Raw genomic sequence first — 25,575 nt, forward strand, 5'->3', positions numbered from 1 at the left:
TAAGTCCAATTGAAGTGTAACGCACACTCAGATTATTTGAAAAGGTTAACTTTATTAAAACATCTACAAAAATAGACAACACGATGAATAACAGCATCAAGGTAGCAAGCATTCTACAGAGAGACAAAAGACCCAAAATTTAACCGGAGTTCTCCATATATTAGTAAAGGAAGGTGTAATTCTGTCCTGAAAATATTTACATACTGTTGTGTTCAGATTCAAAGACACAAACGGACGAAATCAGACACCAAGGAGAGTCTTAAGTACATACAGTAAATATGTATAAAAAGGGGTTTAACTGGACTACAGTGTATCGAAAATGAGTCAAATGGCACAACCCGACACCTTTACTTTGTACTGTGCTCATCTTAGAAGTGATTTACAGTCAATAAGGTAGAAGCAGTGAGTTTACTGCAGTCAGCTTGATGCAGAAACGTGGGACAATGCAGATTCGTGTCGACTTTCCCACTAAAATCAGGAATCTCAGAGTCCCCCATTTGAACAAAGCCACATTGTTTTTAAAACTACAGCAATGCATTTGGATGATCGAGGAGGATATCGGGTGAGTAACACCTCAACGCACAGAGTTTCTGAACAAAAAGGTTGTCATCGGTCATAAAAGATTTCAGAAAGCCATTCCATTGTATTATAACAATATTTTACATCTGATGGTTTGGCAATGTCATGTCAAAGGTTTGCAGACTTGGTCTTTAATCAGTGATGTACTGCATGATGTGCTTCTTCAGCAAATATCTTAGAAACTGTTGAAAGTGAAATTCGTTCGCTGGAATCAACATTCAGGCCCATCGAGGAGAAGAGTTTCATCACGGATATGAATATAGGGTTTAAAGTGCAGCTGGAATTTTACATCTATCCGTTGTGACTGAGTCACAGCTAGATAAAGGGGGGTAAAATAAAAAATAAAGGAGAAAAATCACCAAAACATCCGAGCAGGAACCCATCCAACGCCTCACCTGCCAGCATCGTCTCATTGCAGTGGAAACATCCACTGCATCCACAGCTGCAGGCTCTTCTCCTCAGTGTCCTTTTTCTGAGGCTCGGGAAGTTCGTTTGGCACAACGTTTACAGCCCTTTTCTCTCAAAGATGGAGTTGCGATGCTTCTTGGACTCCTTGATTCAGACGGGGGTTGGCTGATGACAAACTGAACACAAATCACATTCGTAGAAAAGGGGGCTGGTGTTGTCTGGTCCGCATCATTTCACATTCGTCCCCCCAAAAAATGGAGCTGTGTCACTATGTAGGGATCTGGGGCTGAGATAAACAAAGGTGGTAAGAAGTGGGGCTGCAACTGGGAGTATTCTTACTGAATTACAGTATGTGAGATAGGCTTTAAATACAAAGACGATCCCTGTGTGTGGTATTTCCTCCCAAGACTACAGCTGTTCTGCTCAAAGTTTGTGCCTCATGTGAAGCCAGAGTTCACACGGTGCATCTTCACCTGTTAGTCTGCATTTAAGATGCTGAACAAGAAAAGTCACTAAACTTTAAAATCATTTTCTGGTCTGTGACGAACACAGAATCTTCTCTGATTAAGCTTCCTGTATCATTAACTCTACAGCACTGAATCACCAGTCACAAACTCTGTTTGAGTGTAAAGGATCTGAGAAGCAAGAAAGTTCCTACGCTGACTGCACCCACCACCAACCACAATGAAATAGCTCACACTGTTACCTATCAAAAGCAGAGGTTAAGGTTTTGTCTGTGGGGTCTGAAGTGGAAATAAAACCGAACCAGCGGTGTCTCAGCCCCATCCCTCCCAAAAAGTACAAAATACAATAAAGCGAGCAACCCACTCTCCCTGTGAGTGCGCCCTCCACCACACCTCCCTACTGCGGCACAGATGCATGAGCACAAGTTTCTTTTCGTCTTTCTCTCTCTTTACACCATGTTCATGGCGTCCTCGGTAAGAAAGGAGTGGATGTTGGCAAAAGATGGGCGGAGCTTGCAGTCTCTATTCCAGCAGCTCAACATGAGCTCGTAGAGACCCTGAGGACATACAGCCGGCTTATTCAGGTACACCTACGAGGGAAACAGACAGAAAGGTCTTCAGAGGTGGAGACTAATGCACCTTCTTCTAAATGCACAGAAAAAAAACACCAGATTTAAATCTGGACATGAAAATAAGAGAAAAAAACCCAAAACACAAGGTCCAATGAATTCTGTCCTGTTTTAAAAAACACAGCTACAGAAAGTCCTCTTAGTTTCTAGAACACTGCTTAACTGAGAGTGGTTATTTAAAAAAACATGCGTTTCCCTTTAATTCGGAGCATTTCAAACACTCAAGTGACGCACAACAATATATTTTCTGAGAGATTGGCTTTGGTACAGATTGAACATTAACATGCAGAGAGAAGATGCTGCACAATGTTCAATTCGATTTTCTTAATGCAGGGGCCAAAAACTAAATCATCATGTCAGTAACCCTAAAAGGAGGGCCAAGTATTGTTAGATTGTTTTCTAAGTGTTGGCAGCTGATTAAAAAGCTACCATTTATTTATTTTAACTCCACCCTGGAGTGGAACTTAAAGCTCTAAACAAACCAGCATTTAACAGTCTAATCAGCAAGTGGACGACTTACTGAAAATGGACAAAAGCCAACTGTTATGAGCACCCAGCTGCATTTTAATAATTGATAAACATTTTAATAGACTGAGGCCCCAAAACCAGCCACTAGAGGGCCCCTGATATCATGAACTTCCACATGATCACAGATGAGTTTGTGTTGTGGTTTTTCATTGTACTAAAAATACTATAAAGTAAGAAATGTTTCTACTAATCAGTGACACAAAACAGAGCATGGTGCTTCTCTACTGTACTGTAGAGCTCAACTCAGCTCCAAGGACCTTTTAGGGTTATTCACTGTGGATGGTACCCGTTGCATTTTGTAGCATCAACATGGCTGAGTATCAGGTTAGCTGATAATAAAAGGTGAAAACCCCTCACATGAATCATCACCTTTAGGTCTACAAACAACGTCTGTGCAGAACTGTGCAAACAAAGACCATTTCTGTTATGTTATGTTTATGCATTTGGCAGATGCTTTTATCCAAAGCGACTTATAAATGAGGACATAATATTACAGCTAACGTCAAAGCTAACAATAAGCTACATAGAAGGGAAACCACTAGTCAGGCTCTGTCAGAGGTGACAGGGATGACAGTGTAGAAATAAAGGAATTAACTGTTAGTTAATTATTGCCAAAGATAGTTATCAATGTGAACAACAATCCCCGGCAGGGCAGCAGTCTTTGGAAGGTGCATTGGCGTCATTGTTTTTATTGGCCTCATTGGCTGCACCTGTTAAGGTGTGGATAAAGTGTGCCTGGTGTGACTTACAGAGAGTTCAACACTCGTTGCATAACTCTGTGTTATTGCTGGCCGGGTTTTAATAATAAACAAAGTACTTTCCTAACCCCTTCTGTTCAGTCTCCATTTCATGTGTCAAGTATCAGCTCTCCTTCTGAAAGTAACCGATAACTTACATGTTACCTTCTGTTCATGAGAAAAGATATTATGATACAGTATGTGAAGGCTCAACTGTGTCTTCAAAACGTCAAATGTCATTTAGAAAAGAAAAAATCCATGTTGAACAGGCTGTTTAACGCACCTGTCTGCCCTGGTCTCTGAAGAACTCCCCAGCGTTGTCAATGACTTGTTCATCAGTGAGGTTGGAGTACGGCTGCTCCTGACAAACACTCAGCATCTCCCACAGAGTGACCCCGAACGCCCACACGTCGCTGGCTGTTGTGAATTTACCCTGAGAATACACACCAACATCTTCATCGTTACAGTTTCCATTAGTATCAAAATGATTGTCAGCATCATAAGAGGGCAGACTGCTGGTGGGAAATGATGCAATTAATGAGTTTCTTTCACATTTGGGAGCATTATTATTTGTGCATTTATACATTTGTCTTATTTTAATGTTCATATTTGCACAATTGCCTGCATTGACCTGGATTTTTGTGAGGAAATTGCAGCACAAGTAAAGTCAATGTTTTTTCTTTGTTTTTGTCAAATACAAACTGCAGCCATCACACACACATCTTTGTCCTCTCACCATGAGAATGCACTCCCAGGCCATCCAGCGTATCGGCAGCACAGCTCTGCCCTGGATCCTGTAGTAATCTCCAGCGTACAAGTTTCTGCTCATGCCAAAGTCAGCTATCTTGATGTGACGCTCACCACCTTGATCCTCTTCGCTCTCACCCTTTTCGCCCCCGACCAGACAGTTACGAGTTGCCAGGTCCCGGTGCACAAAGTTGAGAGATGAGAGGAACTTCATTCCTGATGCAATTTGGCTGGCCATAGAGATCAGGGCAGGGTAACTGGGGGACAACAGGGACAGGTGTGAAATGCAAGTAAAAACAGTTAGCATGAGGGTACATCTTCATCTCTGCATGCGTTACCTGATGGTTGGCGTATTGTGGGAAGGCCCAGTTTTGTCCAGCAGGACTCGGTGGGACAGATACTGGTTCAAGTCTCCACACTCCATGTATTCAGTGACCATGCAGAGGGGGTCACTGCTCACACACACCCCAAGCAGCCGGATGATGTTCGGGTCCTTCAGACGAGACAAAATCTTCACCTCTTTCAGGAAGTCATTCCTACCGGAAAATGAAAGAATCGTGAGACTGACATGTACTGCAGAATGTAACACTTCTGGATATAAGAGAGATCAAATGTAAGAGGGTGAACGAAGAACACTAGAGAGACCGGGTTCCCTCTCTTTCCTCTTGTAAACACAACACTTTATAACTCAAGTCAAGTGAAGAGGCTGTCGATTCCCTTAAGAGAGAGTTCTAGCTTTTTGCACTTTTGCTCTCATTGATTTGTTTTGATGGTCAGAATGTTTATGCAGCTCTAATTCTCACCAACCACGCATACAAATGGGGAAACGCCTCTCCCTGAACATAAACCTGTGCATGCTGATTTTATCTGCACAGAGAACAACTCACAGTGCCAAAGTAAGCAAGCCGCCGGTGAAAAGAGAAAATTGTTAATAATGTTTTAATAATGTTTTAATATTGCTCTGCGTATGCAAGTAATATTATATATCTAATAATTAAAACTTTTGCAAAACAACGAAAGAGGGCAGATTGCTATGTTTTTACCAGCTCCAGTATTTGGACAAAATACTGTAGCACAAGTATGTATATGATGAAGAAAAATCATAGTGTAAAGTAACAGGTTCTGTCAGAATGTGTGGGAATAGGTGAATGTGGCTCATGTCAACAAGATGAGCACATATAAAAAGGTAGGCAATTCACCATTTAATGATTTAATTACGTCTGTTTCTCTTCAAAGGTTCCGTATCACCTTAAACTGTGATGAGATCTTTATCCATCCAACACTGATCCGAATAAAGAAAATTAAAACCCTTCCAGAGAATCACGTTGTGAGATATAGCACCTTCTTGTCATAACAAACCTCCTGCAATATACACTATATATCCTTGACTATAATCCTTAGAGTTGTGTCAAATTGCATTTTCTTCTGTTTGTTATACACATCTAAATTATCAACAAATCCATTGATTAATCATTCAATGAGTCAAACAACTGATTAGTCCTAAAAATAGAGCTCAAGGTTCATATGTATGAAAAATAAAAAGACATTCACAAATGTGTTTTTAATGTATTAATACATACATTGTATTAATACAATATTTCCATTAGACTATGTTTTAATTTTACAGCTATACCATTGCACATGAGGGGAATGCAAGAAGCTGGAATCTGAGAACCTGTCGCATTTTTGTTCCGATAGTTTTTGCTTGCAAATGACAAATAATCTTTTCAATTCTACTAAATCCTCCTTGATATTTCAGAGACACCCCCTTCAGTGGGAAAAGCTGCCGTTCAGTGAAAACATGAGAAAGTGTGAAAGAGGAGATAAGCTGTAAGAACAGAACAGAAAGCTGTGAACCATGCTGAAGCCAGAGTCCATGCTGAGCTGCATATGATGTTACAAACCTGGCATTCTTGGAGGCATCTGGGCGCAGTATCTTCACAGCTACCAGTAGACGGCGACCTTTCCTCACATTAAAGGGGAACTCCAAGGTGGGAAGATCCTGAGGGTTCTCGATTTCACACAGGTGCACCTTTCATGGAAAACAAACAGGCATTGTTGAGGAACAATCAACCTTCCACCCACGCACGTTATCTGCCATCTCAGTTCTCACCTCCCCAAACTGTCCCTCCCCCAGCTTCTCCTTGAAGATGAGACAGTGGCGAGGCAGCTCTGGCAGCGGAGAGGCGTCAGCCCCGGGGCTTGAGGAGGCCAAGGCAGGAACTGCGTAGGTGTTGTTACCACTGACACCTTGCAGACTCACAATGTCCGCCTCAGCATAGTGGGGGACGCTGGGAGGCAGGGGGGGAGACACGGGTGGAGACAGAGATGGGTAAGGGGGGGACCCAGGGTAGGGAGGAGGCTCATCATGCGTTGGGGGAAAGCCCTTCTCAATATCCAAATCCAAACCACAAGCTGGAGAGAGAAGAAAGAGGGAGACAGGGCAGATGAAGTGATGAGATAAGTGAAGAAACAGAAAACAGCGCTCTATTGACACAAGACAGAGAAGAAATTCAAAACTAAGACGATACAAAAAAAATAAATAAATAATGAGACAGCTTGTTATAAAGAGGATAGTTAAGATTTGGAGGAATGAAAAAAAATTCATACAAAGGTATGGTTCCAGACATAAGCTAGAAACTCCAAACAGACAGAAAATAAGAAAATACTTTAAATATTTTTCGACACATTCAGCCATTCTAACCCAGCACAAGGTTGTTTATTATTGTAGAAGAAAAGATGATAATCTTGTGCGCAGCAGTGAGCACATTCATCTACAGGGATGCTGAGCTGAGGCAGAAATTATGCAGAGAAACTGCCATCCAACAGAAATATCGACACATACAGCAGTATGTCTGGATAGCCTTCATTTATACAGTCCTGCATCATTACATATTTCCCATAGTGTCCTGCTGTGGTGGGTTTCACACTATCATTTAGATTTCTGAGAGATGGTGGGAAAACCTAAAAGTCAGACTGGTTGAAAATATGCACCATGATTGCCTGAAAGCAACTTTTACCGTTTTCCTGTGAGAAATAAAAATAACGGATGCATTTATGTGCATGTATATCTCACATATTACTGGTATAAAATAGCAGACACTGCCAAGTTCTGCAAATGTGAGCCTAAATGTTTTTAACAGAGGTCTAGACTTTAAGAATAGCCCTTCCTCACTCATTTAATGAGGCTGAACACTTAATTTCTAAACTATATTACAAACTGCAGCTGCACTTGCTGATAAAATTGAAACACCTCTAAAAGATAAGACATTTTTCACATTGAACACATATGCCACATGAGATTCAGGCAGTGAATGAGTCATGGGCTTGTTGGGAGTGTGGGGCTTTAAATACCGAGTTGTTTCACCTTTGAAACAATAATGGACACAATAAGAAACTTTCTATCAAGCATGAATCCAAACACAGTCACAGCCAATGAATTATAATGCTGTCTATTAAACAGTTTACTTAAAGTAAGCTGTTATAAATATTCATGAAAATAGCTTCAAGACATGTGGTGCCTGTGTGAAGTTAGACTTGGTCACATGACTGCTTTAACTGTTAACAAATGAGTGACAAATGAAAGGGAAAATCCGTTTGGGCAAACAATCCTGGAAGTAACGGGTACTCTACTGGAGAAATGGCATCATTCCTCCAACAGATATTGCCTAATTTGGTGTTTTGATGATGATGATGATGATGACAGAGAGCACTGTCAAACAAATCGCTTCAAAATGTTTGATAGATGATCAGTTGAGATCACTTCAGAAAGGCTACAGCACATGGTAAACACCACACTAATTAAATCATTTATGAGCTCTTTCTGCCCAGTGGATGAGTGGAAACAACCACTCCCATGAGAACAGAAATGCTTCATCACAGGATTAAGGTGATCAGTGAGAACAATCTAAACCAGATGTTCTTAAAATGTGCTGAAGGACTCCCCAGGAGGGGATCCAAACTGATTTGAGGGAGGCTCAGTGAATGCAGATGAGGAAATATTATTTATCATAAAAATAACATATTTGTGAAGTGGTTGACAAGCTCAGACACATTCATTCTTGGGTAATGGAACCACATTTTCCCCATAATCAGAAACTAATAAATTCCAGGGCAGAGCATTTATGTCAATCAGCATTATGTGGTTATCTTGGCTCGCTTGCTCAGTGTGTTTGGGATTAAGCAAGGTAATCATGATCCTATAGGCATTCAGGAATTTAGCAAAACTAAGCAAAAAGGTGGAGTGAGTGTGGTGGCTTTATTCCAAACTTTATCTGAGAGGAGGCTTACTGTCTGAGACTTTGAAAACCCTAACCCTAACCTATAGTAGACTAAAACCATACCAGTAAAATGGATTCAGGTTTTCTTCTAATTTGTTACCTTTTTGTAACAAAAGCATAACTACTGCTATTAAAGAAGTCCTGTTTACGCGGTTTACCATCCTAGTCAGAAAAAAAAAAACACAAAGTAAAGTGTATTGGACAAAGTGTAATTATGAGTTGATGATGGCACTAGATAAAGAGAAATTATCCCCAAAGAAAGCACCAAAAGAAGTTAAGTGGCAGTCCATCCATGTTTCACATGATGAATGAAAAGGTTGAACTGAAAACTCAACGGACCCGCCAACTAAAGGCCAATCTATGAGGTGATCAGGATATCAGTCTGAACAACCAACATTTCCCATCTAGAGCCCTGCTGCCGGTGTGGCACTGACAGTGAGTTCTTGCATTTTCTCAATTCCCCTGGAGCTAAACTATCCCTTTAAAGCAAAGAGTTAGTCGGGTGAGTAAATGAGAGTGTTGAAGATCAGATGCATGCAAAATAGATTAGTCAACTTGGAAAGAATGTTTTGTCCAGTAAGAGTGGCATCACTTTAGAGCCCAAGATGGGTAGTGAGGCAGGGGCTCCTCCTGACTGCTGGCCCAGCCCTAGGTCTCTTACCCTGGGGCACATTGAGGCTCTTCTCCTGAGCCTGTGTGGAGCTGGGAAGGACTAGGGCTCTGGAGCCTTTTCTGTGATCTGGTAGATGCAGGTGACAGGCTGGGTTGTTTAACAGCAAGGCTGGGAGAGCACACACACACACACACACACACACACACACAGGCACAGATGTATGGAACGAGGTGGGGTGCACAGACATCACATGGATCATACAAAAAAATCATAAATCAAAACAAAACAGAATAACTATCATTGGCATGACATGGTTAGCATATTGATTTTGATACAGGCGATGAAAAGGACACAGGGAGCACACAACAGAACGGGCAAGTTAGCACAATTCAGGCCACAACCAAACGTTACAAAACACAGTGGATCAAATGCTTGTTAACTCATGTTATTTCAAACTCACACAGGCGCCCAGTAAAGACGGCATGCCGACCTCCTGTGGCACAAAGCAAGTAAAGGAATGCCTTTCCTTCTTTACTCCTCTTTTTCTCCTCCCTCTTTCCTTTTTCTTCCCTTTTCTCAGAACAATAGCTCTTTTGTGCTCCCTCGACACCGTGCATCTTCATGTAGGCATTCTTCCTTGTAGGATGTTTGCAGGGATTTACTTTTTTTCTGGCGTGGTTTAAAATATATTGTAAAGCCACTGCTTTTTTTGCTTTGCACGACAAACGATTTTTTTTTTCTTTAGCATTTTCATCGTGAAAAAATATTTCCAGAAGCTCAAATAAAGGCGTGCAAACACAAAAATCTGAACAAACCACATACATGAGAGCATACTGTACATATGGAAGGTGGTATTGGGTCACATTTTTCTGTTAATGTTATGCCAGCTGTGTGCAGCCGACGACTCATCAATCAATGTCACCATATATTCAACATGTTTTACATATGCTAACACGCGATTCATGTTCTGAATAAAGCTACAAGATGAAATGAAAAACAGTTTAAACCACATGAACTAATTCCTGCAGGTGGAAAACCTTTGTACTGATGCACCACACAACTGTGCAGTTAAGTGTGTTTATGACTTACCTGTGCTGTCTCTGTGATCTCTTGGCCGCAGCAGAGCGCTGGGCTCCTGATACTCTCCCTCTCCGTCATGGTCGCGGTCGTCCGGGAAAGTGTGTATGCGCTGATAGCGGCTCGAGTAGCTGTGTGTGTTGTTGATGACCACGTTGTCCGAGGGGACTGACAGGTGAACTCGGAGCTCATCGCTGGACAGACTGCCCTGGGCCTGGGAAGACGAGAGGCTTCACTCAAATACAGGTAACATAAATGCACCCGATGGGTGTCTCAAGAGGATGCTTGAACAAACTGTTGAAACAGACTAATCTTTGAATGATTAGCAGTAAATGTAAAAGGATTCACAAAGCTCATCCAGATAGAGATGCGCTGCTTCTCTGCCAAAAGACTGGCAGTTCTCTGAGAACGCTTTCGGTACTTTAAAATGAGCTAAAAGGGACAGTTTGGCTAACAGAACAAAACATTTCTCAGTTCCAACCAATTATTCTGTAGAAAGAAGCTCCTTTAAGAAAATCTCAACAACAAGACCAATGGATTATAACGAGTGGCTTTCACACTGTCCCTGAAAAATCACAATTACAAACATGTAATTGCATGTGACCTTAGTATGGACCCACCTTGCCCAGAATCTTCTTCCAGTACTGCCTCCAAAGAATGACAGCTATCACAGCCAGCAGCAGTAGGATGATGCCCACCAGGCAGCCTATCAGAATAGCTGTATCACTGCTGTCATCTTTGGCTTCAGGGAGCCTTGAAGTAACAGCAGCAAATTCTGGACCTAGAGAAAGCAAACGGTGGATGAACAATTTAGTGAGAGCCTGAAACCAGCTGATAATTGTGGCTCTGATTTTATAATGATGTATAATGTTGCAAAACAATAAAAAAATAAAAAAATAAAAAAAATAAAAATGGAAAAAACAGGATTTCTGTCTTTAACACTCATAAGATGTGGTCTAATCTTCATCAAAGTCAAAATTATAGACAAACACAACCTAACTGGACTAGGAGCATACAAAGTCTTGTATTTTTCACATTTTTATTGAACACATTGATCAATCACTCACAGCACAGGCTGAAGAATGTAAGTGAACTTTTGATTTTAGCTCTCTAATCTCCATCAGATCTTTCCGCTGCTAAAAAAGAGCAACTCTGGACCGTTTCTCCATATGAAACCGTTTTTGGTTCATCGGTATTTCAGCCCTCTTCAGGTCATGCCACAGCATGTGAAATGGGTTAAGATCAGGGCTCTGATTTGGCCATTTAAAAACCAGTGTCCAGCTTCATCTTCTATTTTCAATTTACTTATGTGCTTTTTGACACAGTCACAAACAGCAGCCCTGACATTCTCCTGTAATAAGGCAACAAAAACGCCCCAAATCACCACACTCTCACTCTGAGGATTTTTATCGGAGCGCAGCGGCTTGTGCAGTGTCATTTTTGCCAAAGCTTGAAACTTTTGTGGTTTCACACAAAATATTCTTGCAGAAATGTTGAGAAGCATCCAGGTGGGTTTTAATTAAATAACGAGACATGCTGCAATGTTGCTGCCATTCTGTTTTTGTATAGAGAGCAGTGACTCATTTGGTGTTCTTATTCTGTGTTATTCTTGTAGTAGACACACATATTTTTAAAGGTGACTTGCTGCTGCTCATTTATTTTTCACCTTCTCAGGATTGCATGTTGTCTTCTTAACTGATATTTGCTGAACTTTCCCTCTTGTGGAAAGTGGCAGCAGCCCTGAATTTTCTCCACCAGAAAACAAAGTCTCAGTGTTGAGCTATGAGCAGCCATGTCTTATAACCTGTAGCCTTTTCAAGCTTTGTGCCACCTATAAAGCTTCTTCTGAGCTCCTCTGAGTCATTCTGAACAACAGCATGCTTAACTCTGTCTGATCTTTTTAAACACAAACTATCACTAGAAGTGAGTGGTGGTGTATTTTTAGGCAGAGATGGCCCTCTCCTTGTATTTTCTTTGTTTTTTCTTATTTTACTGTGTTTGGGAAATTTCTGGGCTGAAATCTTTGGACACAGTGTATATAGACATCAGCCAATGACAGCATGCAAGCGACTACTTTAGACAAATGGCAATGTGTACAAATCGATGTCTCACACACACACTCTCCACTAAGTGATATCAAATTAAATCTACTAATGCTGCCTTTTCACAAGTTGTTTGTGCGGGGGTGTGGATTTGCTTTGGAGCGCAATGTCTGTGAAACAATCAGTAAATTAAGATTTATTTTTCCCATTTCTCGAAGTCAATTGTTTTCCCAAACACTAGACTCATTACGGTGCATTCAGTGACAACCAGATTTAATGGATGCCAACTCAAGTGCGCTTTCCCAAAAAAGCAGCTTACACTGCAAACACAAAGCCTTGTTTAGTTGACCTCGACCTTGAGGTACACTGAACACAGCATTACTTTAATTAAGAGAAGGAGGGGCCAAGGTTGATGCACTGAATTTACAAACAGTAAACCCTCAGTATACCTTTAACTATAACAGTTGTCAAAGTAGGTTTTTTAGAGGATGTTAGTACAGACTGTCAATTTACTGCAAGTGGTTACTCCATGTGTTCAATAAAGGCAGTACAGGCCCTGCTGGTTGTGTGCAAGTCTTTTAGTCAGATGTTTTTTCCCCAGAATTATGACCAAAATAAAAATCAAACCACATTTTCTGAGTAACCGAGGAATAAATCAGCATAATTGAAAATAATTCGCAAACTAGTTGACTGTGGATCTTGTGTGGGTTTGTGGGTGTAAAAGCGCATGCTGGAGTAGGTTAATGCACTGTTCAGCTTGTGGGTATTAGCTCTTTCAGAGCAGTCACGCACTCACTGGGGGTCACACAACAACAAGGTTTCACCAGGCTTACTCAACATCTGACACAGGCTGTCAGTTTGAGTGTTTGCTTTATATGCGCCGTACCCCAGAGCTTCTCATAGCCTGCTGCTTCGGGAACTGTACGTCAGAGTGGTTTTGCTTCTCAACAGCTTTGTAGTCAAAAATAAATCAGAATCATTCAGTTTTTTCCCTCCTTTGAAGGTCAAATGTGGCATGTTATTTGCATGAGGGATGAAAGACTTGCCTCAGTATAGCTTAGTTTAAACATTGCTCTCAAACAAACTCTTAAAGCCATTTTTATGGAACAAACGACGGTTTGGAACAAATATGAAAAAAAAAAAACATGCACCCCGCACATGTGTATGTGTGCACATAAACACATATCAGCATATACACACCTTCAACAACATCCATACACAAACATCCATCAGACAATGTTTGATGTGTTACGTTGTCAGAACAGAATACAATCCCTCTCTCTGTCAGTTAAACACCATGCGGGTAATGAATAAATCCAGACAAAGCAACAACCAGTAACAAGTACAAAGCAGCATACATGCCACAGAAAACCATTTCCAGCTTTTTTTAAAAGCCTGTTATTGTTTAGTTGTGTAGACTACAGCCAGCTCCACAACAAAACATGCAGTTTGTGAGACCACAGGCAGCCAAGTTGTTATTCGGTGTAAATATAATTTACTGTAGCTCGGTTAGTGTTGTTTCCTCGAGCGGTTCATCTCAGACTCTGGGTATAGAGCCCAGTGCCAAAGCCTGCCCCTGTAATCCATGCTTTATTATACTGCATACTGTCCACTGAGCATGGGGGCAGTTTTAAGATACTGGGGAATGGCCAGAGCAGATAAGGCTAGCTCCCCTCCCTCTGTTCACCCTTTCTGTCTATTGTTTTTTGGGTCTCACCTGACAGCGTCCAGTTACCAGTGGTGTCCATCATGAAGGAGGTGGCGGTGGGGGGTTCTGGAGGAGCGAGGGATGGACAGAGGAGGAATGTGTGAGAAGAGAGGCGATGAAGACTCAGAGGAGAGTGATGAGGAGAGAAAATCACAGACAGCAGGATTCTGGCTCTGCAGGATTTTTATCCCTCTAGGCAAAAATCTCTAAATGTTCACAATGATTTTTTTTTAAAAGCTGGACTTCAATGATTAAAAGAAAAAGACCTTTGAGAAATATAAATCAGATTTTTTTTACCTTTAACTCAAAGTAAAATTCCTTTTAGTACAATGAAGTCAGTATTTGGCAATGACTCTGGTTCAGGAAAAGAATTTTAGAGTCCAATATTAAGACGGAGCCTAATTAAACACGTGCCTCCTCTGGCAAGGCTTAAGTCACAGAAACACTGCTGACATGCTCACAGTCGGCACAACATGAGAGAAAAGAAATGGGCACAGAGACCAGGGATGATGACAGAGAGATCAGGAAAGGAAGGCGTGATGAAATGGAGTAAAAAACTAAACGAAAATAGTGGATGGAAACATAATACCAAAGAAAATCTAACGTGGAGTGATAAGTGGGTGGCAAAAGAGGAAGAGGGGATCAGCTGGACTCACCAGAAGAAGGGGTGGTGCTGTTGGAGGAGCTGTGACTCGATGTGGAAAAAGATGTGGTGACGTTAACAGCAGGACTGGAGCTGGTGATGGGCATCTTGGGAGGATTAGGAGGCAATAAATCAGTGTCTGTAACATCCTCCTCAAACGGCTCTGGATAAGGAAAAAGATAGAGAAAAGGTCATCCAGAAATCCACTTTCTAGTACGAGTCAGTTTGTATGCAGACATGTAGCTGTATGATATAGTAGTTTTTGATGGGAAAAACTCCAGCTTGCAGCTGCCAGATAGCTGGCTGCCAGCATGAGTTACCAGACCAGCGGCTGGGGCAACAGTTTTTGTGTGTCACTTATTATCCGTCTGAAACCCGTCCAGCAAGCAGATGTGCCAGATCACTGCAGGGTAAAGTCATTTCAGTCACCTGAGTCTGGTGTAATTACACAGCACCTTGCTGACTGTTCTCACGCTAGAACTGAGGCAAAGGGCAGTTTAATCATTCACAGTCATCTCACCTGGAGAGCAGAGCAACTTCTATCTGGGTTCCGATCAGATCAATTTAATCTTTCAGATCTTTTTGTTGCATAATTTAGATTCAGGCCAGGAACAGAAAGATGGGGGAAGAGATGAGTATTACTGCCATTTACTTTCAAAACAACATGTCATTCCATTCTCTATAAAATGAAATAAATGAAATGGATTTTATTCGTGCCATTCTTTCAGTCGAAGTTGCTCCTGTGGACCCATTTGGTTTAGTTCAGCGTACCAAAACAGTCATTCCAGATCATTCAAGGTCATGCTTTTTTTTTTCCCACAATACACATCCATCTTCATCTCACCAACTTTCATCTCAGCACCACATGCTGTAAGTGTCTGCGCTGTTTTATGGCTGAAATTTCTCAATATTATTACAATCTGTTGAAACAGAAACTTCAAAAATCTTTGTCGATCATCTTGTAGCTTTTGGAACTGTTAAGGTTTCTTTATAATAACATCTGATGCTTTCAGGCTTTTTTATTTTCTTTGCCATTATAAAAAAAGAAACTCAATAATCAGCCCCGTTTTAATGCACTAACTCAGATAATCTGAATGAATTAAACAGGAACACTGGTGGGGACTGTTTGTTTTTCCATTTTCTATGAAAAAACAACTGATTCATTAATATGGTGGCACTTTGTTTTAAGGTTTCCATTTTAGAACGTATAAGCTACTTTTGGACATTTCCTGAAAATATTCTGATAATCTACATCTATAATTTAGATGAAAATATGTTAGATATAGAATAAAATATTCTATATTCTATACTAACGTCAACAACAGCTAAGAACTGTAAGACTGTGGAAGACATGGCTGCAGTACATATGACGTACATAAAGTACACAAAGTACACAAAGTACATATGACTTAAGTACAAACCCCAAACAGAAGCAAAACAGCCCGACTGAGCCACAGAAACACGCATTTCTGAGATGAAAGAACTGACCACTTCAATTCTGTTTCCTACCAGAGAGGAAGGATATCTCGCTGATGAGCAGCCAGCGATCTGCAAAGTAGAATGTGCAGCGGAGGATCTGAGCCAGCCGGCCGCCCAGTGGGAGCGAGATGGGTCGTGAGGAAGGGTCCTTTAGGTCCTCAAGAGGCACGGGCAGGGTGAGCGCAGGAGAGGACCAGGGCTGAAGGAGGCCAGGCTTGAAAACACACTCCACTTTGCTGAAGACTCGCACACCCTGTGTGTGGCGGTTGTTACTGTGCACCTATAAGGAAATAAGAGTGAATGCAGAGAAGAGAAAAAGAGGTGCAGTGAGTTAGAAAATCCACAACAGACACGTGGGAATTCACTCGTATACTAGAAAACTCAGGGGCTTTTATTATTCATTATTCGTGGAGAGGCAGGAAAAGATTAAACTAACACGCTAAATGAATGGCACATTTTCTAAGCCATAATTGCTTTGGCACGACTTGGAACTGAGCAGGACTGCCAGAGCAAAATTAGACCATGAAAAGGAATGACAGTAAACAAAAAAAAGAAAGAGTATGACAGAAGACTGATAGAAGAGAGCAGAGGATGGAGTGTATGTTTCCCTGTTTTTACGAGAAGAATCCATAAAAGTTTATCTAATATATGAGCCATGAGAGGAGAAGGAGCTCGAGGAGATGAGACGGGATGTGGATGGAAGCTGGTTAAATAGGCAAGTGAGAGTTCAAAACTATAGATCTGAGAAATGAAAAATTAAGAAGGAAATTTTCGTCTGAGAAAGATAAGTTGGTGCTGAAGCTGCTCTGACAGTTTGGCTATTAACCTCACACAGTCAAGGACCATTTACCCTAACCTAATCCACATGTTAACGTGCACACACAGAAGATGCAGGACAACCAGCTGCTCCAGATGTTCAGTTGATATGTAAGCATTTCTGCCTGAAAGTGGATAAAAGTGAGTGTTTGGGTGTGTACTGCATGATGGTGGTAGTAGGGGTCTAATAAGTTAACAGAACCAAAGAAATTCACAACTCCTTACAGCTCCAGTGACCTGCAAAAACTTTAATTTTTGAGAGACTCCTGCTGCATTCGTTACGTTTCGCTCTTTTCATCATACATCTAAGCTTCATTTTGAATTCTGTGTGATCTTTCAGTTTTGTTTCACACATACTGAGAAAAATGTTCCACAAAAAATTCCAAAAGGACAGAACTGGAGCTTGACAAAAAGCAGATCAGACTGTGTCCCCTCTCTGTCAGAAGAGTGAGAAGGGCAGGTCATGACTGTCAAAAGGTTAAAGAGCAGATTTCCCTTTGGGACGGTGATTAGACCCAGGTTAAGGAACTCTGTCCTGCTGAGACAAGCAAAGCAAGAATTAGGTTCAGGTTCCCATTCTTTATTTATTTGACCTGTGTGTCTGACATATCCGCTCAGCCAGGCAAGCATAACAGTGCATGTCAACTGAGGTTAGTGTGGGAAAACCACCAGGGAATAGTCAGGAAAAGCAGGATAAGTCTTGGAAAAACAATAGGAACACCGCTGGGAGATGTTTAAAATGGTAACTGAGATAAACTAGAATGACAACGAAGGCAAAAAAAAAAGCAAAGTGAACATCCAGAAACCTGTCGTCTTTGTAAAACCTCTAAAATATTAATAGTTTCCTTTTCTCCGGACTGTAGATTCAGGCTGTTCAATATGAACATGTAGAGAGTGCACTTCACCCAAACCGACATTCCAACGAGACAACACAGTTATAACTCAAATTGGGTTGCTTCATATCATTATCCCCCCCTCATTGCTGCACAAACTAACCCCAAAAGCCGCATTGACTCACAAACAGACTGATGCAATTTGGTGGCTGCCAGAGAGACGAGCACAGATGCACTGTCCTGTCATAAACTACGGTGCACCCAAACTCATTAAATGGCCACAGAGCTATTCCAGTCAAAATGTTGATGCCCAGGATGGCAGATTAAAGTTAAACACAAATAACAATGCTGTCGGAAAACAGGAATTTCAAAGGCGTTTCATCAGGGGAAAGAAGAGTCAGACTCGAGTCAGTGCAATGCCATGCTCATTCTGGGTTAATGAGATAAACCACAACTATTTATCAATTGAAAAATAGCCGTTTGTCATCTTTGTCTTATAATAACTCAGGAGATATATTATGGAATCTTTTACTGTAAATATATATATATATATATATTTTTATATGTACAATCGTATTATAAATCAGTGTGATTAAAATCCAGAATAGATCATCTCCTAAGAAGATGGACATAAAGTCTTCAACAAAAGACTTCCACCATCCCTCATGTTTTGTTTTTTTACACCGGGAGAAAAACTGGGAGATAGGGGCAGCAATTTATTGAAACATGCACAAACATAAATGGAACTACAGTATATTAGTCAAAGCAGAGTTTGCATAATTTTAACAAGCTCAAAAGTTTAAATCTGGTCCGACCTCCGTTATTCTTCAACACAGCCTGAAGCCTCTTAGATGAGCTATCTGGTCATTTTTTTAACTAGTCTTCAGGAATGGTTCTGCAGGCTTCTTGAAGGACATCCCAAAACTCTTCTTTGGATGTTGGCTGCTTTTTGTTCCATTCTCTGTCAAGATGATCCCACACTGCTTCAGTAATGGTTTTAGGTCTGGTTTTTGGAGAGAGCAGTCCATGACTGGTAGTGTTCCGTGGTGAGATAGTCTTTCAAGGTGCTGTTTCACTGCATGGGTAGTACAGTACATTTGAAATCACTGACATGAAAATGAAGGCGTTGCCCGTTGGATACTTTTCAGATAGTATCGCTTGGTGGGTCAAAATCTGACAGCAGCTTTCTGTATTCTAAATATCAACAGATCTTTTGATAAGATCATCATTGGCTGAAATGCAACCCAAAACCAAGACAGTCTCCAATGTGCTTTCTGAAGATAAGACTTGGATTCATCCATCCATAAGAGCTGTTGCCACTGACTTTCAGTCCATTTCTTGTGTCATTTGGCATAGCTCCTTTTCTTCCTGTTTCCCTTCCTGAAGACTGGCTTCTTGACAGCCATCCTTCATGGAGACCATTACTAATGAGGCTTCAGTGATCAGTAGATGGATCAACTGAAGGTCCAGATGCATCTCTCAGGTCCTGTGTCAGCTCTTTGCTGGATTTTTGCCTATTTCTGTTCATCTGCTGTAGATGGTTTTTAAGACAGCCACTTTTCTCCTCGACACGTCTAGTTATCTCCAATCCTGTAAGGACTCATCGCACACCATGCTGAGATGTGCCAATTTCAGTTAACAGGTCTTTGGGAGTAACCCTGTTGGTGCAAAATTACTATTTTATGTCTGTCAAACTGTGCTATGATGGCATTTTTTTTAGATGGAACAAAAGAAATTAGGGAGAATGTTGCGTCTTTGCAATAGAAAACAAAAAAAAAAGAAAAAAAACACACATTTTAAATGGTTAGATACAACAACTGGACTGAAAACAAGTTTAAAAAAAGGAGACGATGTCCAAAGAAAAACTTTGAAAAGCCTAGAGAACAATTGCTCAAGACCGCTTTAAAGATCAAAAGAAAATGTGACGGCTTTGAAGCGAAGTGGAAAAATGCACAGTGGATTTAAATGGATCCTCTCCACAACTGTGACTCTGCTGCTGGAGTTTTTACTTAGATGAACTACTCTCAGAGCGCTACTTTCAGTGCCCACCTGCATGGTGTTGAAGAGTCGAGGTTTCTCAAAATCAAACTCAATATCCACACTGCCTTGCCCGAGTGCTTCCCGGCTCCAACCAAGGTAATCATACCCCGGCCACACCCTCAGCTCCTTAGTTTGTATGAAGTCATCTTCTCCCAGGACGCCGTCACAGAGCTGGCCCAAGCCTCCAAACTGCATCCTGCACACAGAAAAAACAGTTTGTTTTCACACACAAATAAGGATGAATGTTGCGTGGTGCTGATCACTTTCTCTTTACAAACACAATCATGTAGCAACACGCCAAGGTGAATAAATAACAATACATACAGACACGCATACAACCAAGCCAGCACACACCAACTACACGCATACAAGCAGACAGCAGCACACACACAGCAACACAACGGGGGTCAATAAATAGGACCCCAACTCCCAGATGTACGAGCCCTCACGCGTAACATCTGCTCGAGATACGTCTGGATTGCATCAAAACTGCTCGCTCACCCGTTAGCAAAACATTTCAGCCCCATTAACTGCACAGCCTGTGCAAGGGTGGACCCCCCACACCCCCACCCCACTCCAAATTCCTGGTTTACCCCTCCTTTGCTCCCTGCTAAACATTATGGTCAGGAAACATGCCTCAAATCCCTGAGCAACTAAGAAAAATAATGTCATTCCCCCTCCATTAGGCTGACAGAAAAAACTTTGAAGACAGGACTTGGCTGAGTTCCCACTGCAGTTCAAGCAGATGTGATGAGCGCTGTAGAGACACTTTTGCACATTTCGTCCCACTTTTCTGACCGTAAAATGTTGTCAGTCTCTAGCTTTATCAAATATGCCACAGAAGTGCTCTGGGAGTATGACAAGGCCACATCTGCACATTTCCATAAAAGTTCAATGGAAGTTGGATGCCTACTCGTACATGAAAAATGAGAAAAAGATGCAGCTGAATATCTTACCCTTGCTCTGTGCTGCCGTCGTAGGTTGAGTCGTTTAGAAACACGGACATGCCGGGCAAGTGCATGACGTGACCCACTGGAGCTGTGTAAGCCTTCAGCCCATCTGGGGGAAAAAATACGATATTGTTCATAAAGCTGTTGAAAGAAAACATCACATTCAAAACATCACTTGTACCTAATTAGAAATAATTAATATGAAGAGCTGCTTATCAAGACAAAGTAAACCCATCTGGCTTTAAATCAGTCAAAAGGATCTTTCTGATAAAGTAGCAGATAAGTACATAAAAATAAATAAAAAGAATAGAATAAAAAGATTTTTTTTTCCTTTCTTTTTTCATTCGGTGCGAGCAGCTGTGTGTTTACTGAGCCAGCATTCGACAGGGAAACTGCTACAGCTGGTTTTTAAGTAGTAAAACAAACCAAGCAGGCTGCCTCTCAGGCCTGTTTGTCCCCGTCCACCATTAACCCGTGAAACTCAAACCCCTCTGCTCTAATACACAGCTAATCAGCCTGCTCCCTGAGAGCAGAGATGACGTCAGCAACACCGGCTGCAGCCCACAGCTCTGATACCCATAATAAACACTGCTTCACAAACCATTTACAATGCAGCATGCTCCGTTTGCTTATAACTCATGGTTTGTGGATGTGATTATGTGCGTGTGAGAGTGCACCAGGGTCAAGCAGGTCCACGCTGGATGTTAAATAAACAAGGGAAAGACGATGTGTCGCCTCCATACAATCTGATTTAAGATAAAACGAGGGGCTAAAGTGTGCAAAGCTTGACATTTGTTAAATTCTGTCTAATCTCTGGCCTGAAGTCGAACTCAGCTGCTGCACCTCAGAGACCTCAGTGGAGCATATTTTAGAGAGATGCTCTCCCCGAAGACAGAATGGGAACTGTGTCTTTTCCAGTCGCTGACAACTCTGATTTACAGGCGCCTTCGTGCTGTCAGAGGGAGGTGGAGGGGCAGGAGAGATGAACCAGTCATAAATAGTCAGTGTTGTGTTTCAGGAAACATTGAGACCAACACCATTTATCAGTCTGTGGCTTCTTTTATCTGCTCAAACCCCCCAGAGGCTGAAAAAACATGCACTTGTAATCATTACCATCCGACATAAAATTAAATATAGGAAAAGTGCAAACTCAGTCGCCTTCAACATACAAGAGGTTTTCAAGTCTATCAAGATGTGGAAGACACTGTCTCATAATTTACAGGCATAAAGATAAATAAAGTAGCGACCTGCAACTTTGTAGTCTCTTTATGTCTCTGTCGCCCCCACACACACTTACCATTCCATACGCAACCATAGAGTTCCACCCGAAGGCAAACACTCATCACACGGTCAGCCAGGGGATAGAACCGGACCATGCGGGCCACAATAGGGGGGCCCAGGTCTTTCAGCACAACTTCATAGGTGTTCTTATTACCCGACACCACCTAGAGGGGGGAGAAGTACAAATACTCAATTACACAGAGGACCATTCTGCCATTTTGTTCACTCTCACTGAATGTCTCTGCTATTATCTGTAGGGTTTAATAAATCTCGCCTGCAGGCTCCGACATTTTATTTAGCACATCTTGAATTACTATTCATCTAAGAGATCAAATGAACTGAATTAACTTTTTTTTTTAAACACACAGAGGGCAAAGTCTGCCTGCTTTGTGAGAGCCGCAGGCAGGTTTTGGGTTTTTTTCCCCAGAAGAAGCCTTCACCCAAAGACTTAAATTGGCTTCAATTCCAAATATTTTTTGCGTGTCAATACTGTGTGAAAAATAACAAGAGAAAATGGGAAACAGAGTGACTCCTTCCCTTAAACATAAGCTGTAGGAGGTCTGATTCTCACACTATCTTGTAATAGTGGTACAAAACACAGAGCAGGGCCTATCGCCTAAGAAAACATTGGACATGTACCAAATGTAATAAGAAATGCGTTTATCTGCTCAAGGTAAGGCTTTCACTGCATTGTTCAGTGGGCAGTGAAGGCTCCTATCTGAGCAGAACCAGTATTAGAAAAAAAGTTAGCTGGCATAATTCCAAAGTGTTTGCCCCAAATGAGCAAATCAAACACAGATGGAAAAAAAACTTACATCTGAATAACACAACTTTTATACTCATCAGCAACTTTTATACCCCCCCCCCCAAGCTCTTTTAAAGACATTCACGACATTTGTGTTCAGACATCAAATAATGAGTTCTGGGGGTTTTTTTTGGGGGGGGGGGGTTGTAATCGAGGAGAGGAGGTGAGAAAAGCCCTGCTGACCTCTTGTCCCCAGCGGTCCTTCCAGGTGATCCATTTCACTCCATCTCTAGAGTAACGGAGTCGATAACTGCGGGCAAACTCCTGGCCGTGTCCGTCAGCATGGCGGCCTTGGGTACCAGCCAGAGCCAGGAAGTGGAGTTTACGCAGGTCAATCTACAGACAATAAATACATCATAAAACACACACATCATCCACCACAATGCCAATATTTTCACTGAGATCCAGATAATGATGAAGATATTTGGACATTAAAGACTAAAGGTTGAAAGTGTAGCATCTCTAACATGTTCTTTTTTGGATTACATGAGAAGCTCAGAGTTTAAAACCAAAAAATGAGGAACAAGTGAAACGGTTGATCTGGTTTTGTTCAGCTCTCTTAAACGTTTGCGCCACCATCTCATCTGAAAAAACGGTTCGTGCTGCACTGGATCAGCTGGAGTTCCTCGTTTGTGGCGTTTGGTCATTTTACCAAGTGGCTGCGATTGGTTGGTTTACCCGCAGGTCACTGATAACACTCTGGGCATTCAAAAAACATACATGGCATCTTAATGGGTCAGATGTGGACTTTTATTTATTTATTTTTAAATCATTATGATTTGAACTGGGGTTTCAGCTCGACCACATACAATTTAATCTGTTGTGGAGCATAACACAGCATCTCATGAGCTTGTCATGCACATTGTCTGTCGTAAGTAACTAGTAAATCTGGTTTGGTAATTTAATATTTTTAGGGTGTAAAAATCCATTACAAAAAAATTGGAAATTTGGTTGGCATGCGACGCACTCAGCACGTTTACTCTGATACAGCCAACAACAAAACACAAGCAGACATCCTTTCTGCTGATCCAATCTAGCACCAACTGTTGTAAGAGGAATCTTTTCAACGAGGGATAACCATGAGTAGATCATTGCCACCGGCAGGATTAATGTTTTCAACTTCTTGTGGAGATAAAAGGGCCACTAGAGATTTTGGGAGGAAATCTCACTGACTCAAAAGAATCTCCAGCATTTGTGAGGTGCAGCAACTGTGGTAATAGTAGATAGTGAAAACTCTACGTCAAGAAGTGATCTTCAAAAAGAGTTTAACTTCTAAGGAAAAGAAAAAGAAAGAAAACTCACTCCAAATTGTGTTGCGTGTCTGCAGTGAGTAAACGCTTATGATGATGAGAAACATGTAAAAGTCTCAAACAAAGTAAAAACACAAAAGAAACGATCAGAAACGGGTCAAATCATTTACATGTCTGAAAAGTAGCAGGAAGAAGTGAAACTTATTCAAATCCTTCCCCTTCTCCATCAGTTATTGATGCACGTCTTGCCTCCTTCGCAAATATACAAAAACATATAAATGTAAGCTCCCTCAATGAAGAATAACACAGTATAACGTATAAATTCAGAACTTGCATATCATTATATTTGACCGTTCATTCTAACAAAGACAAACTTAAATATTAACTAAACTACGAATGCTTATGCAGTTGGAAACCAGATTAATGTGGTTTCTAAGCGCATAAGAGGAGGCTAAACATTACTGGCTTAGCCCTCAATGACACTCTGCAAAAGCAGCTGATTTAAGAGTTTCGTACAGCACAATGGAAACAGTCTTTTTCTTTTGTGCTCCTTTTACATAGCTTAAAGGAACGAGATACAACACGTTTTTCAGTTGGCTTTATTTTATACACGTGTATTTCACAACTGCTGAAACGGTGCGGTTATGCTGAACTCTTAACTAAGTTTAATGAATCCCTCCCTCTGAACCAAAACCTTGAGTAAATTGTGTGTATCACATGTTTATTCAGTGAAACTACATCTTCAGCTTGATAATCATGAAATTGATGCAGAATTTGCACTGATTTTAGCTTAAATTCAGACAAAACAGAGTAACAAACCTGAAGGTATTCTGATCCGCTCGGGAAGACGGGTCCTGCCGGGCACCACGCTCCATCGCCCTCTCCAGTGCTCAACCTGAGACATGGAGACATTGTAAGAAAACTAAGGGAAAGTTTTAATATTCAAAAGGAAAAAAAAAAAAAAAAAAAAAAATTTTCAGTCATGTTTCATGCCCAAAAAGATGCAAACATACCAAGAATAAAGCAAAACTCTCAGTGCCAGCAGCGTATGCAGAAGTACAGGTGAGAATTAAATACAAACTCAACAACCCTCCTCTACCTCTGTGGAGAATATTTTGATCCCACAGCAGCCATAGACTCACATATCTGTAGTGTAATGCTAGCTGGCAGAAAGAAGCAGGAAGACAGACCTAAAGACTGATGGAAAATACAGAAACACATTGTGCTCATGAAGAAAGCAAATAGCACGAAAGGAGCGGGCTAAAAAACGGCTGGGTCCATCAAATTCCTCAAACCTAATGACAAGATGTGGAGTAGCCTGTCAGGACTGCTCTTAACTGAGAGCTCCAACCACCGACCACACACGTGCATCACAGATTCTCACTCAGTGTGACCTTCGTCAAGCCAGCCGGAGAAGAAGAGCTCATACTAGCACCACATTTTGACCACAGTCTTGGCTGTGTGTCTGTGAGGCTGGATCGTCTCGCACAAGGAACTTCGGAACAAACGCCAGGCCACAACCACACTCTGACCACCGTGGGGTTTCTCACAAAATGAAAGCGGCTGCTCCGACCACCAAAACAAATCACTATATCAACTCGGTGACACTGACAGTGGCGCTTGGATTTCAATCAAGTCTGCTCCCCTCTCAGTGGGTAAGATCATA

The 25,575-nt window shown here is 41.4% G+C and overlaps 1 protein-coding gene across 5 annotated transcripts in view; it reads right to left on the reverse strand.

Annotated features, from left to right (window-relative positions):
- Positions 1-32: 32 nt before the first annotated feature.
- ddr1 (discoidin domain receptor tyrosine kinase 1) overlaps positions 33-25,575 on the reverse strand; it is a 49,526-nt gene continuing 23,983 nt past the window's right edge. For 2 of the 5 annotated variants that reach the window (XM_072393974.1, XM_072393975.1), the window contains exons 4-20: positions 24,729-24,804; positions 22,843-22,995; positions 21,871-22,018; positions 20,580-20,682; positions 19,633-19,819; positions 15,965-16,214; positions 14,469-14,618; positions 13,822-13,878; positions 10,683-10,843; positions 10,075-10,276; positions 9,034-9,153; positions 6,206-6,507; positions 5,997-6,124; positions 4,431-4,628; positions 4,082-4,349; positions 3,629-3,778; positions 33-2,041 (exon numbers count right to left, since the gene is read on the reverse strand). In XM_072393974.1, coding sequence (XP_072250075.1) covers positions 1,901-2,041; positions 3,629-3,778; positions 4,082-4,349; positions 4,431-4,628; positions 5,997-6,124; positions 6,206-6,507; positions 9,034-9,153; positions 10,075-10,276; positions 10,683-10,843; positions 13,822-13,878; positions 14,469-14,618; positions 15,965-16,214; positions 19,633-19,819; positions 20,580-20,682; positions 21,871-22,018; positions 22,843-22,995; positions 24,729-24,804 — 2,794 coding nt within the window. In that variant the 3' untranslated portion in view covers positions 33-1,900. The remainder of the gene's footprint in view (positions 2,042-3,628; positions 3,779-4,081; positions 4,350-4,430; positions 4,629-5,996; positions 6,125-6,205; positions 6,508-9,033; positions 9,154-10,074; positions 10,277-10,682; positions 10,844-13,821; positions 13,879-14,468; positions 14,619-15,964; positions 16,215-19,632; positions 19,820-20,579; positions 20,683-21,870; positions 22,019-22,842; positions 22,996-24,728; positions 24,805-25,575) is intronic. The other 3 variants (XM_072393976.1, XM_072393977.1, XM_072393978.1) reach the window with 3 other exon arrangements.

The sequence above is a fragment of the Leuresthes tenuis genome, unplaced genomic scaffold, assembly GCF_036924035.1.
Source record: "Leuresthes tenuis unplaced genomic scaffold, fLeuTen1.0.hap1 SCAF_10, whole genome shotgun sequence".
Lineage (NCBI taxonomy): Eukaryota > Metazoa > Chordata > Actinopteri > Atheriniformes > Atherinopsidae > Leuresthes > Leuresthes tenuis.